Raw genomic sequence first — 13382 nt, 5'->3', positions numbered from 1 at the left:
GCTAGTTCTGCCATTATCTGAATGACCCTGGGCAGGTCAACAACTCCAATCAAAATTTTGAGTACATAAGTACGTGAATTTTCTGGAAAATAGGTCTGTATTTTCATCAGTATCTCAAAGGAGTTAAAAAGCAAATCAAAAGGTTTACTATTTACTTGCTATATATGGAACCAAATTGTCTCATCCTATATTAGGATAAATTATACTCACTATCACTATTCTATTGCCCTTTATTCCAAATATCATCAAAATTATTTTTATTTCTCTCAAAAAAAGGTGATAATTTCTAAATGCTATACTGTATATTATTATTTGAATAAAAATCACAATAGCCATTATTTTCAAATCTTAAAATTTTATTTCAAATACTTAAACATGAAATTGCTAACAATAACCATAATATTAATTAATGAAAACAATAAAATATAAAAATAATTATTGAAACTCATATTTCATTTTCTCTGAAAATGTTTGACGTGAAAATACAGGGTTCCGCCCACCATCAAATAAATCCATTGCATCCTGGTACATGAACTTTCTACAAAACAGACAAAAACACAGCTCTTGGAAGCTGTTACACAAAATGCAAGATTATAAAGAAAATAAAGTGAAGTGTAGTTCTACAAAAAGAAAAATCTTACCAAAAATGGATTCTGAGGTATATTTATGTAGATTACAGTAGTTAATGGGGAGAAAGTAAAATGGGTAACAAAGTATCTACTCTTATTTAAAATCTCTTAACATCAAAAGAATAGACCATTTGTCATACAATCACTGAAGACACCATATCTGCAATCAAAAACCACTTGCATCCAAATGATGGTTTGTTCCTCCCAGCCACCACTGGTGCTTACAAATCCTGCCACCTAGCTATGTGGAATTTGAATTCTGTTTGATATAATGTGAGATCCACACTTTCAACCAAAGCAATTTTTATCTTCATCTATCTTGTGAAAACAAATTGAGGCAAAACTAAATTTTAGCTCACCTGGAAGGAAAAGACATCTTTTCCTCCTGCTTTTGGTTCTCAGTGCATGTTTATTAACTCCAAGGTTCTCTTTGACCTCACCAACCAATCATCAATTTTCATCAGTCATTATCACTGGTCCCTGCAATGCACCTCAGTGGCTTAGCAAGAAAACTCGCAGAATCAGGTTTCACAGGAGAAAAATGAATTGCACTTCTAAAGTCCCAGTATATACTTAAAAAAAAAAAAAGAAACTCCATTCTGTGTGGTGAATTTCCCTGGAGTATGTGACTGCATTTGCAATGGGCATTGTTAAAAATAAAGCTCGAGTATAAAACCAGGGTCTGGGATATTGCAATCTCAACAATGAGGGCGAAAAATAACCATAGGCAACATTTCTACATATTGAAATTCCTGCAGCCAGATGTTCCTGGGGTTTATCAAAATGTGATCTGATTAAGGGATTATTGGGAAGTTTGTGCTATAAATCATGCTCTTAGTCACATAAATTCAAAATAGTTCCTACAATGCTAGAATAGGGGAATTTAATATTGAAAAGTATTTACAGTGCCACCAGTCGAGTAACAGAGTGGAAATGGGAAAAAAAAACTACAAACCAGCACCAGCATGCTTCAGGGAATAGGATGATTATGTGAATTTATCTGTTTATTAGTACAGGGACATGCTGTAAGGATTAAGTGAGATGAAGGGAAGAGGTGGCTTAGAAGCCCATTAGTTCCCAAAACACAAAACTAACAGTTTTCAAAAAAAAGTAATATTAAAATATGTATATGTTTTGATAACTTAATTATAAATGGCTTTGATATCCTGCATATAAAAAGCAAAGAAAACTGCTGTATATTTTAACAGAAAATACCGAGTTCAATCCCTGCAAAAGCACCAAATGTATACCACTTAGGATAATGCCACTGATGCACGTTTGACAACTAAATTACAAAGCTCTTTGATATACTGTGCATGAAGAGTGGCAATTATGGCCAATAAAATCAAAGAAAGAAAAAAAAACTAATTAACACTAACATATCATTATGACTCACTAGCATATAAAATCCCATGCCTGCTCTACATTGCCAGCAACTGGCAAATCCCAGATTCCTAAGGATGCAGACAATAGTTTCCAAATAACTGGAGCCACCAGAGGTTTAGGGGACTCCATGGAGCTTTAGCATTACTTTCTTCTAGCAAAAGGTCCAAAGCACACAAACAACTTAAAAACTTACCCACCCCTGCCACCTTTAAATGTAATGCTAAAGTTATGAGCTATAATGATTAGTTCTGAATCCTAAAGAAATTCTGATACTGCCTTATAAACAAAAATAGTGATCAATTTTTGTGGTAGAAAGAACATGGAATTTGTAGACAAAAGGCCTGGGTTCAAATTCCAAATCAGGCATTTGTTATCCCTGTAACTATTGGCAAAACATTTAAACCTCCATCAAACGGGAATAATAACAACTCCTACCCAGCAGAGTCGCGGTGGGGCAAATGAGTGTGAAAACATTCCAAAACTGACCAAAAAAAAAAAAAAAACACTGAACAAATGTTAACTCTTCTACTTAGAAGAGCAGTTTCCATCTAAACTTAGCAGGTAGAAACAGTACCAAGGTTATCTTGCTACAAAATTCTGAGTACGCTAGAAATAAACTAATTATAATAGAAAGAATAACACATTGCAGAGGGGAGGACTCCATAAAACCTGGATTTAGTAACATCAACCCAGGTTTTATTTGGATGAAATCTGGCAGAAATTTTCAGTAAGACATGAAATCTGTTTTTAGACATTAAGCAAACCCAAATTTTTAAAAATCCTCTATGGCTTTGAGATTGTATGGGAAAGCATTTGGAAATTCTAAATTACTTGAAATTTAAAAAATAAAAACAAAGACTCATATTTGGCTACTGATAGCTAAGTAAATACATATTATCAGAAGATTTAATGACTTACTGTGGCTAACAGGTGTATTCTTCTAACTTCATTATTGAAAGATCTATGACAGCAGATGACCTCCTAAACTTGGAAGGTTATAATAGATGCACCATTTAAACCTTTATTAAAAGGACTGATTTTCCAAAAAAATTTGTGATGTAGGGTATTTCTGCATAAATGTATCAAATGAGAAGATGCATTAAGAGCACTTCGTAAAGGTCGTCATGCCATACAAATGTAAGATATTACTAGAAAATTCAAGAAAGCTCTTTTGAACCTTGTAAAATGAGTCAAGATATGTGAAATATATAAAATAAAGAATTTTATGAAAATGAAATAGAAAACACTTATTATATCTCAATATAAAATATAATAAACCAAGGGGAAAAATGAAAACCACAAGACAAATTTCTTTCTTTCCTGGCTTCACTGGCTGTTCTTTGACAACCCTGGCTTTCATTTTCACAACACTCAGTCATGCACGCACAAAGATCTTTGTTCGTGTCTGGTCCCCTGCAGTCACTCCTGTTCTGAGTTATTGAGCTTTCAAACAACTGATTTTTTCCTGTTGCTTTTCTGAACTCACTAAACGACTCAAGCAATCAACTTATTGGTAATCCATTCCTGACATGACAGCATCTGTAGCCTCTCGCTCCAACCGACCACCTCTTGGGTGGTGAAGCCCCGCACACAGTAGTGAAGGGTGCTAGGAGAAGCCTTCAATGCAACCCAGAAGAAAACTCATTTGCAAAAACCAACTCGTAAGTGGCTTCTCTACTTAAAATTCCATTGAATCTTGGCTTTCCAGAGAGTCCTCTATGCCTAATGGGTCCCCGACACTTGCCTGAGAGCTCATAGTAAACCCAGAGTTTTTTAATGCATTATGAGCATTCATAAACTTCTGGAGGTATTTGGAAGTATACAACCAGTGGTGTTTCAGGACATCTTCCATTTCATAGCACTTGGACTGCCTGGCATTCATTTTCCGGAAGCGCCTGAACAGTTTGTTGCCAGATTCATTTCCCTCACTCGCCCATGCCCCAATAGAGCCATCCCTCTCAATAATTTCAGGGACATGTGCCAGAGTTTTGTGAAAATAATTGGTGATTTTGCCCTCGTATCTATACTTGAACTTGGTAGAGAGGAGCTCAGCAAAACGCTGAGAGTTGAAACTATACTGGCAGAGGGATTCTGGGCACTCTTTAGCGGGGCATGATGATCGCCATACGGGTTTCATCTTCAGGTAGAGATCCATGAGCTCCCTCAGAGCTGCATGCCTCTCCTCGGAAGGAATTAATTCGCAAACTGCATCAACAGTCTCTTTGGTCATGAGCTTCCTGGCAAAGTTGCCGTTCATCCTCATGATTGGTTTTAGGTTCATCTTCTTCCGGAGATGCTTGTCCAATGTGGCCTGCCATCTTTTCCTTTCCTCTTTGGAAGCATTAGAATTCTTATATGCCTCCCCTATCTCTAGCTGGAAAATCTTGTAGAACTCAGCCGCATTGCCAATGTCACAGTGCAGTGCATCTATGGAAGGCACCGTCTCAATGAAAGGTTTGGCCGAGACCCCTTTCACCCTGTCCCGCAGTTCTTCCACAGACTCATGGTACGGGTTGGAACGCCAGACCTCATAGCGTTCCAGGTTCTCAGCATGGCTTCTGGTTATGGAGTGGAAGACAAGGTTTTGAGAGGCTTCCAGACGGGTGGCATCACAAAGAGTACAAATGTAGACCGAGCCAGAAGCCTCGAGGCCTTCCACTTCCCGGACAAGTTTTTCATCATATCCAGTGCCCCTGAAGATGAACTTGAAAGTCCTGAGGATGCCTCCCATCTCAAGCATCAATTCACTATCCTTCATGGCCTCCCTCTCAGCAATGAGAGGGCTCAGGATGGCAGTCAGGGTCTCATGGTCAGACTCATCTGCCAGCATAAGACACAATGGCTTGCAGCACAGCTCAGAGTTAGGTTTGGCTTCCTCAAACACCTTCAGAGTCTGTGAGCCATGCGCGATAGTAATTTTCATGACCGTGAATGAAAAACGAACTGCCTTTTCCGGGACTACCGGCCCACTGCCATGCTTCTCACTCACATCTCCCATCCCATCACAAGACTCCTTCACCACTACAGTGAAGGGGCCACTCAGGTAGTCATCCAGGTCTTGGGATCTCATGCCCTCCAAGATGTCTTCTTCCATATCCATCAAAGCAGACACCAAAGCCGAATCATAGCGGAACCTCTTGGCAATGGTGTCCACTGGGTAATCATCCACAGAGGAGGATAGTCCAGACAGCCCATCAATAATGCCCACATCGGTGCTGGAAGACACGTTCTTCAGAGGTGGCTGCCACTCAAAGGGGTGGTAGCCCGGCAGGAGAACCTTCTCAGCATTCCGAAGGGCATGCAAAGGCTGGAAAATCTGCCTCCCCGTGATGGCTTTCACGGTCCTGTACATCTTGTGGTACTGACTGCAGCTGAGGAAGGTGTTGACGCGGATGGCCAAGCAAACAGCTGGCTGCAGGCCAGATCCCCGTCCCTGCATGATGGCCTCCAGCTCGTCCGCTTGTCTGTGCTCATTCCTCGCCCTCAGGGCCAGCAGGAACAAGGTCAGGCACACAGACTTCACGTCTCCACCTTCTTCTTTGTCAGCAAAAGCCTTGACTTGCAGCTTGAGCTCCCTCAGCCGGTGTTTCTGAGCTCTCCGGGTCAATGAGAGAAGATGCTGACGGGGCCGGCCTCCCTTATTAATATGCACAAAAGTCTCTTTTGATTCCCTGTGACTTGAGACATGGTGATTATATTTTTCCAAACTGACCTCCTCATTGCACTCTTTTGCTGGACATCTCACCATCAGGGAATTCAAGACACTCAGAAAGGACTTCACTGGACTCTCCAAGTCAGTAGGGAAACATGGATATTGGCAAGAGGGACAATAACTGCCCATGACTTTGAGGCACCTGAGAATGCAGATCCTGCAAAATACATGCTTACAGCTGGTCTCCACAGGGTCAGCCAGAATGTGTTCACAAATCCGGCAGGAGATAGCTTTCACAAAGTGCTCTGGGAAGTCCACCGCAAGAAGCTTAGTACTGAGATGTATTTTACTGCAGTTGGCAATCTTCTTCATGACTTCTCGGCTACGGATCCTCACCTGAGCTCTTCTCTTGCGCTGACGGGCTTGTTTCGCTCGGTCAAGCACAGTTTTGAGTTTTTTGCTGAGCTGCACATTTGGCTGAGGACCCTTCCTCTTGAGTCCTCGACGGGCAGTGTGGCAGATGTCACAGGAGGGTGTGTGGGGGTGCCACTCCACGGCTGTGTTCCTTGGGAAGTAAACCTCACTTGGGGCACTGCTAAACTTCCTGTGCATGATGCTCCAGCAGTTATGGCAGAACTCAGTGGGGTGGATCGAGTCAACATCTGCTTTCACATCAATCCGGAAAACCTTGGCAATGAGGTCTGGCCAGGAAGTTGCTCTCTTTTCCTTCTTTCGTAAAAGGCCTTGGGTTTTACCATCCACGGGCCCGTGGACTGGGTATCTCCTGTTGCACTCATCAGTTTTAAAAGAATCCCCACAGATGCGGCAGAGATGTCGAAGGTTGGCTTGGTGGATTGCTTTGCCTCTTGCTTTTCCATCATCGTGGGATTTCTTTGAAAACTTAGGGTGTGCTTTTAATGCTGGTTGAGTCAGGACTGGCTTCTGACCACCAGTCTTGTCCAGAACTGCTGGAGATTGCTCTAGAGAGGGTTTCCCCTCGGAGAAATCCTTCTTTTCCTTTTGAGCTTCTTCAGGTGCCTTCTCGAAGGATCTCACCCTGAATAGCTTAAATTTCCATTCTGAAAATTTAATATGTGGGTGTTGAATTTCATCTGGGGCAGAACTGAGTCCCAAGGTGGGTGGGAAGGAGACAGCCATGCTGGCTGAGGTACCTGGAGACAATGAACACAAGTCATATTAGGAAAAATATCAATATCCCACAGATGTATCTTGAAAACAATAAAAATTAATATATTCAATTATTCATCCATTCATTCATTCCAAAAGTTATTTATTAAACCTTCTATTTTAATACACTCTGTTAGGTGCTGATCTTACAGCAGGGAATAGAGTTGTTCCCTGTTCTGACAGTGCTTATGGTCAATTATACCTTTTATACATATATAAAATTTTTAAATATGTACATAAAATCTTATTCTCTTTCCACAGAAACCTTAAGGTCTTTAAGGACAGAATCTTTGAGTGATTCATCTTTGTCTTCCCAACATTCCTAGTACACATTAGGTGCTCAATAGTTATTTGCTGAATAAATGCAAAGATAAACTGGCTACTAAAACCAAAGAAAAGTAATATTTTCCACATTGTATGAGCCTCATTGCACTAGCTGGACGATATATTTCCAGCTTTTTAAAGCAGTCTTCCAGGAGTTTGGTTGTTTATTTCTTCCAAATGGGTCATAAAGGGATGATAAAGCTACAAACCCAAAGAAACTAATTACTCACTACTTGAAAGGATGAAGTGAATTTTGAGCTTTATGAATGCAAACTAATAATAAGTATCATGGATAGTAATTATGCTTACAATTTTAATTAGTGAATGCTGCTGTAAATTATAAAACTGTTGTCTATATTAGAAACAAAAACCACAGAACTCTAAACCTGCAACAAACCAGAGTGTACACAGACCAAGATTCTGAAGGACTTTCAAGATGAAAAATTCAAGTGGTTTCAGATAAAACTCACACAGGTCATCCCGAAAGTCATTGCTTGTCAATGGTCCTTAGCTCTATAGTTTTTAATAAGAGGTAGGAGTAATGTTTTTCTTCTGGTAAAAAAGCATTAGCAATTACATATGCCAGGAAACCCTACTGAACTAGGTTGTAGGGGAGAGATCAGTTGTGATGCAGAAAAAAATCTGACAGCGCCATGTGAGTACTCTCCAGACCCAATGAGATAAATCTTCCCAAAATTCTTTAGTACACGTAATTGGAAAAACAGCAACTGTATTTTCAACCTATCATCCCATCTACCTTTCTCTCAAATTTGCTTGGGTTGACAACTCTTTTGACCTACCAATTATATCAAGCAACATATGTTTTTTCCCTCAATTAATTAACTTATCAAATAGATGAGAACTTTTATAGTCATATAGTCATGGAGACAAATCCTCAGATGAACACACTTCTACCAGGGGTGGGATTAGGAGGGTTGGGGGTGATGGCAGCAAGGGCTAATCCTGACTGCTGCTACCAATGTTTCTTTGCAAGTCCTCCCTTTAAATTACCAAAGTTTGTTCCATCTTAAATGCATTACACATCAAAGATCAGTGTTTTCCACAAAAATTAAAAGCAAACTTCCAAGACTTGGTTAAAAAGGAAATCCTGTTAGATTGTTCCCCATGTAGGACTGTATACCATTTCAAAGGTCTCATTAACCTCAACAAGTATTTCAACTGCAGCCCAACAAACATCTCAAAGTCGCTTATAGTTCATTCTAGCTCAATTCTGTTCCTTAATTCTCTCCTATGGCAGGTGCTAGGCCTTTTCCTGTCTCTCCTGCCTCATTGGCTTGAACTCAACCCCAAATGTCTTCTCATTCCTTTAGCATTTCACTTCCCATTCTCTTCCTAAAGCACTTTCTTTCTGGCATTCCAAGATAATATTTTGAGTAGTTACCGGGAAAAAAAAATGCATGACCATCTCTGGAGCTCATCAAGTTAAATACTGGCCTTTCACATTGAGTAAATCAATCACAAGGCATGTTGGTAAGACCTCTAGAACTACCTCCCCTCCCTACACATTCCTCTCCTGACTCCTACTGGCCTAAAATATTATGCCAAAATGCACCAAAATACATTTATTTAAATAATCCCATGGAAAGAGTACCATCACCAAGTAGTTATTAGCTATTGACATCTGAATCAAATTTATTTATTAGATTGTTTTCCAACCCAACTGCTAAAAGTTTATCCAAACTAGAAGCAAGAAAAGGAAGGAAGGGGTGTATTATTCTTGTTTTTAGAGGAATATACACCAGGATGCTAATGGTGGTTATCTGTGAAATTTATACGTTTTATATTTTTTATCCTTACCTGTGATTTTTCCTCTTTAAAATAAACATATATTATAATACTTTTGGAAGAAGATAGAACTTTTAAGAACTAGACTTAATGAGATTTTTTTAATCTATCCAATTAGCAAAGATTAAAATTATTGATATTACTCAGCATTAATGAAAGTATGGAGAAATTAAGATATCTCCATACATTCTTTGTAGGAGTATAAATTGATATAATATGTCTAGTGGAAAATTTAGCAAAGTCTTAAAAAATTAAATATATTATCTTTGGTGCATTAAATCTCCTTCTAGGAAGTTACTCAATAGTTATTTTATAAAAACATTACCACAGGTATACAGTGACACTTATATGGAGACAGACAGAGACTTGTTAAAAAAATTCTTTCTTTGAAAAATAAGAAACTATATATATAATTACCAAAAGGGCATTCCTCATTAATTAAACCAGGGTCCAGACATAAATGGAAAGCCATACAAAAAATGAAATTTTCTATGTGCATTGATGCACATGTGCAATTTGTGTATACATCCATGATATGGAGGAGGCCCACATGGAAAAGCAGAGAACAGAACACTAGTAGCAAGTATAACAGGACCCTATTTATGCATACATGCTCCTATTGTGTATGCATGAAAGTACAGAAATTCTGAAAGGATATGCACTAAAATCTTAACAGTGTTTAATCTCCAAGAAGAGAGCCTCTTTCAGTTTTTATTTTATTCACTTTTGCATCATTTGAATTTTTCACAAAAAAACCATGTATTTTTAAAAATTTTGTGATCAATTCATTTTGGATAAAACTGTTTTAAAAACTAGATTTATATGTACTCATAGTTATTTTTTCACATCTCTTTCTAAATTTACCCAGGAAAAGTTTAAGACCCAGCTCAGCCTCAGATCTGACCACCATCCTTAGCTTATCTTTGTTTTCTGACAAACATGTAGAAAGGAGACTAAAATATGGACCTGTGGGCATCATGAAATTGGGATTATGAAAGAGTTATCTTGTAGTCATTTTTGATGCTCAGAAATCTTGCAAATGCTTGGTCTCCTCTCTTTAACAAAAGGTCTTAGCCGTAGACCACTCTCAGCATCTGAAAGGCTGAGGAGCTGGTGCTGGCTCAGCCCTGTCCCCACCGGGCACTGCCTTCTCAGCACTGCCATCATCTGAAATCACAGCTGCAGGGGTGCCTCCCCCCACAGGGCACGGATTCATTTTGACAAACTAGTCTGGGGTGGGGGGCGGGGCAGGAGCTGTCGTTTCTGGTAAGAGATATCATTGGTTACTTCACGAGGCTGGGCCCCAGCAGCAGCTCCACACTGGCTCTTCCACCCCAGACACCCACCCTACACATGCATAGAGACACACACACACACAACACACATGCACCACAGCAGTTGGCCCACAATCTTCCCTCCTGATGTCTTTCACCTGATCTGTACACAATTTCCAAGTGACGACTATTTGCCCAGGTGTGACTCCTCATTATCACACCTGTACCACTCATTTGTCCATTCCCTCCACAAATACCATTGCCTATTATTTGCCAAACACCATGCATCAAAAAATCGACATCATCAAAAGCCTTTTTGTAAGTCTCAGACATCCACAAAGTAACCCTAAGATTCTTGCCCTTCCCCCAGACAACTTCTTGCACAAACCACTTCAGAAAGAGAAGTGGACTCTCACAACCGCTGCTCAGGAATCCTGACTCAAGAACACAACCTCAAAGCGGGTCTCTACTACGGCAATTCCCAAAATTAATATGAATCAGAATCACTAGGGAGCTTGTTTTAGGAAAAAATGCAGATCATCAGGTCCTGGAGAGTCTGGTTGTTTGTCTGGAATAGAGTCCAGAAATTGTATTTTTTAACAAACATTCTAGTGATCCTGATGTGGTGGATTTTTTGAGAAACACAGGTCTCCTACTGAATCCGATCTCGTTCAGGAAATGCCTGACAATACTCGGCAATACCTGGGAAAATACACATTTCCTCTCACACTGGAATTTGTTTGTTCCTGATTATTTTTCTTGCCTGGACTAACAGTATTTCTCTCCAAGAGTCTCACACCCTTCCTTCTGCTGATTTGTTTACATATTCATTCAAGAAGCATTCTTTAAACCCTTCCTCTGCTAACAGCACTCTTTTATAATAATTCAGGTATTTTGCATGTTTTCTATGAAACTTCAGCGTCCCTAAACTTGGCCTCTTGTACCTTTTCTATTTTCATACATTAGAAAGAAAAACCAAACTAGAAAGAAAAACCAAACTGATGTCAGCTTCCCTCACTCCATCCCCTCATCACTTGCAAGGAAAAAAGGCCCAAGGACTTCTAATTAGAAATGTAAAAATGTCATAAATATTTTGGCTCAAGGCATGAAAAGTATGAGTGTTACCTTGCTCAGGAGGCTGCCTGGCCACAGTGCTGGGATGTCTGCAATTCGGTTGCTATTACTCAAGACCAAGGAGAAGCCAAAGTGGGTTCTCTGCTCCCTCCTTGCTCTCTTGGCCCTCAGAGCATATAGCTGTGCTATTTATCAGCCTCCACTGTCCTTCCCAGCCTCCCCCACCCTGGAGGGCTAACCACAAATGATGGCAGCCAATCACAGGAGGCCAGGAGCCCCTAGCTCCAGCTGGCACCTGGCTCTTTAGGAAGCCTGGGGGGTGGTGGGGGTGGTGGGGGTTGGAGGGGAGGCTGGGTGTAGACCCATGCACAGGTGTGTGCTGGAGCACTGGCTGCCAGTTCACTCCCCAAGAATGGTCAGGATAGAAATGATCTTTCCAATACAAGCTCTGGCTTCTGCCAGGGTTCTGGAGCTCTGTGCCTCAGTTCCGCATCTGTAAAAAGGAAATAGGAGGAATGCATACCCCAAAAAGTCAACGGTGTCATATAATGAGAGTGATTACTGGGAAATGCTTGAAACAGTGCCTGCCTCTTTGTTGAAGCTCATCGAATAGTAACAATACTCTGATTTTTTTTTTATTATTTTGAAATGGTATACAGTCTCAGATCCCTTCTACCTGGTTAAATCTGGGTCAGAAAAGGTTGATGCTCCTTGTAACTACTCTAAGTTTAAACATTACTAGAGTTTTAACTGCACCTCCCTGGCTACTTTAGGGGACTGGATCCAAGAACCTCTTTTTTTTTACTTTCCAATGTCTTAAAATGATAAATACAGAAAAAGAATACTTATAACCTTTCTTATATTGAGGGAAAAAAACATTACTAGAGTTTTGAAGTCAACAGACCTGGATTTAACTCTTGGCTCAGGACTCTGATTCATTAAACTTTATGAGCCTCAATCTTGTCATCTACAACCTAGGATTGATGACATTAGTCCCTCAGATCTAGACTTTTTAGTAAAAAAGAAAAAAAAATTAAATAAAGAAAAAAAAGATTAGTTTCCACTATTGAGAGCAATTGGCAAGGCTTCTTAGTGCTTTACATATCATTTAATTCTCACAGCAGTCATATGCATTTGATATTATTGTCTCTAAAGAGAAGCAGCAGAGGTTCCGAGCAATGGAGTAACTTGCCTGTGGTCACACAGCCACTGAGTAGTGAAGGCGGGGTTGGATTCCAGTGGGGTTGCCCCACTGGAGCAAACTTTGTCTTCCATCATAAAAGAGCGAAGCCAGAGCTGCCTAGGATTCCACGTTGTTCCAAGCAAATTAAAAATAAAACACTGCTGACAGATGTTGAGCAAATTTTGCAGGGGGCAAAGAATGAAAACGGTGAACTACAGCCTGGACAATCTGATGCCAGGCTCCAGCCTTGGGCTCAATGCATCCGGCTGAGCGACTAGCTGTAGTTAATCCTGGAAGTGCTCACAGGCCTTGCTGCTCCAGGCATGTGCTCTCTGCCATCCTTCCTCTCACTCCTCTCCATCCAAGCCCCAAACCCTCCCTAGCAGGTTGCCCACGCCTATTCCCCTTAGCCCCCCAAAGGCCTTTTCAAGAGACCTTTTCAAATTCAATTTCTTCCCAGACTGCAATGAGCTCCAGTTGCTGATATCCATCAAAATCTCCTCCTGGAGCGGTGGTCTGAGTGCGTGAACACTGCATTTGCACTCTTATCATAACCCAGCAGATGCTGTTTACAGACATTGTGATTCCATGTATGAGCACGTATGTGAGTATCTCCAAGGAGCAAAACTCTTGCCTTCTAACATCACCAGATCAAAAGCCAGAGTTAAAACGGGAACTTAGAGGTTATCTGGCCCAATGGATATATTTTATAGGTGAGAAACAGTCCCTGAAGGGCAAAGTGTCCTGCTCAATGTCACAGAAGGGAATTAGCAGAAATAGCACTACCAACCCAGTCTCCCCGGTCCCAGGACAATATTCTTTCCACTACGCTGCAAAGGTGACATCCCTCCCCGTCTCACCCCCGA

General features: G+C 40.5%; 1 protein-coding gene across 1 annotated transcript; it reads right to left on the bottom strand.

Moving 5' to 3' along the window:
- Nucleotides 1-338: 338 nt before the first annotated feature.
- On the bottom strand, nt 339-11496 carry RAG1 (recombination activating 1). Its single transcript, XM_045557829.1, has 2 exons — nt 11385-11496; nt 339-6839 (listed from the first exon to the last, which is right to left on the bottom strand). The coding sequence occupies exon 2, from the start codon at nt 6823-6825 to the stop codon at nt 3694-3696; it is 3132 nt and encodes a 1043-aa protein (XP_045413785.1). The 5' UTR covers nt 6826-6839; nt 11385-11496; the 3' UTR covers nt 339-3693.
- Nucleotides 11497-13382: the final 1886 nt, after the last annotated feature.

Source organism: Lemur catta, chromosome 7 (assembly GCF_020740605.2).
Source record: "Lemur catta isolate mLemCat1 chromosome 7, mLemCat1.pri, whole genome shotgun sequence".
In the NCBI taxonomy this organism is placed as follows: domain Eukaryota; kingdom Metazoa; phylum Chordata; class Mammalia; order Primates; family Lemuridae; genus Lemur; species Lemur catta.
The sequence above is the reverse complement of the archived record's forward strand: the minus strand, read 5'-3'. Positions and strand labels throughout refer to the sequence as shown.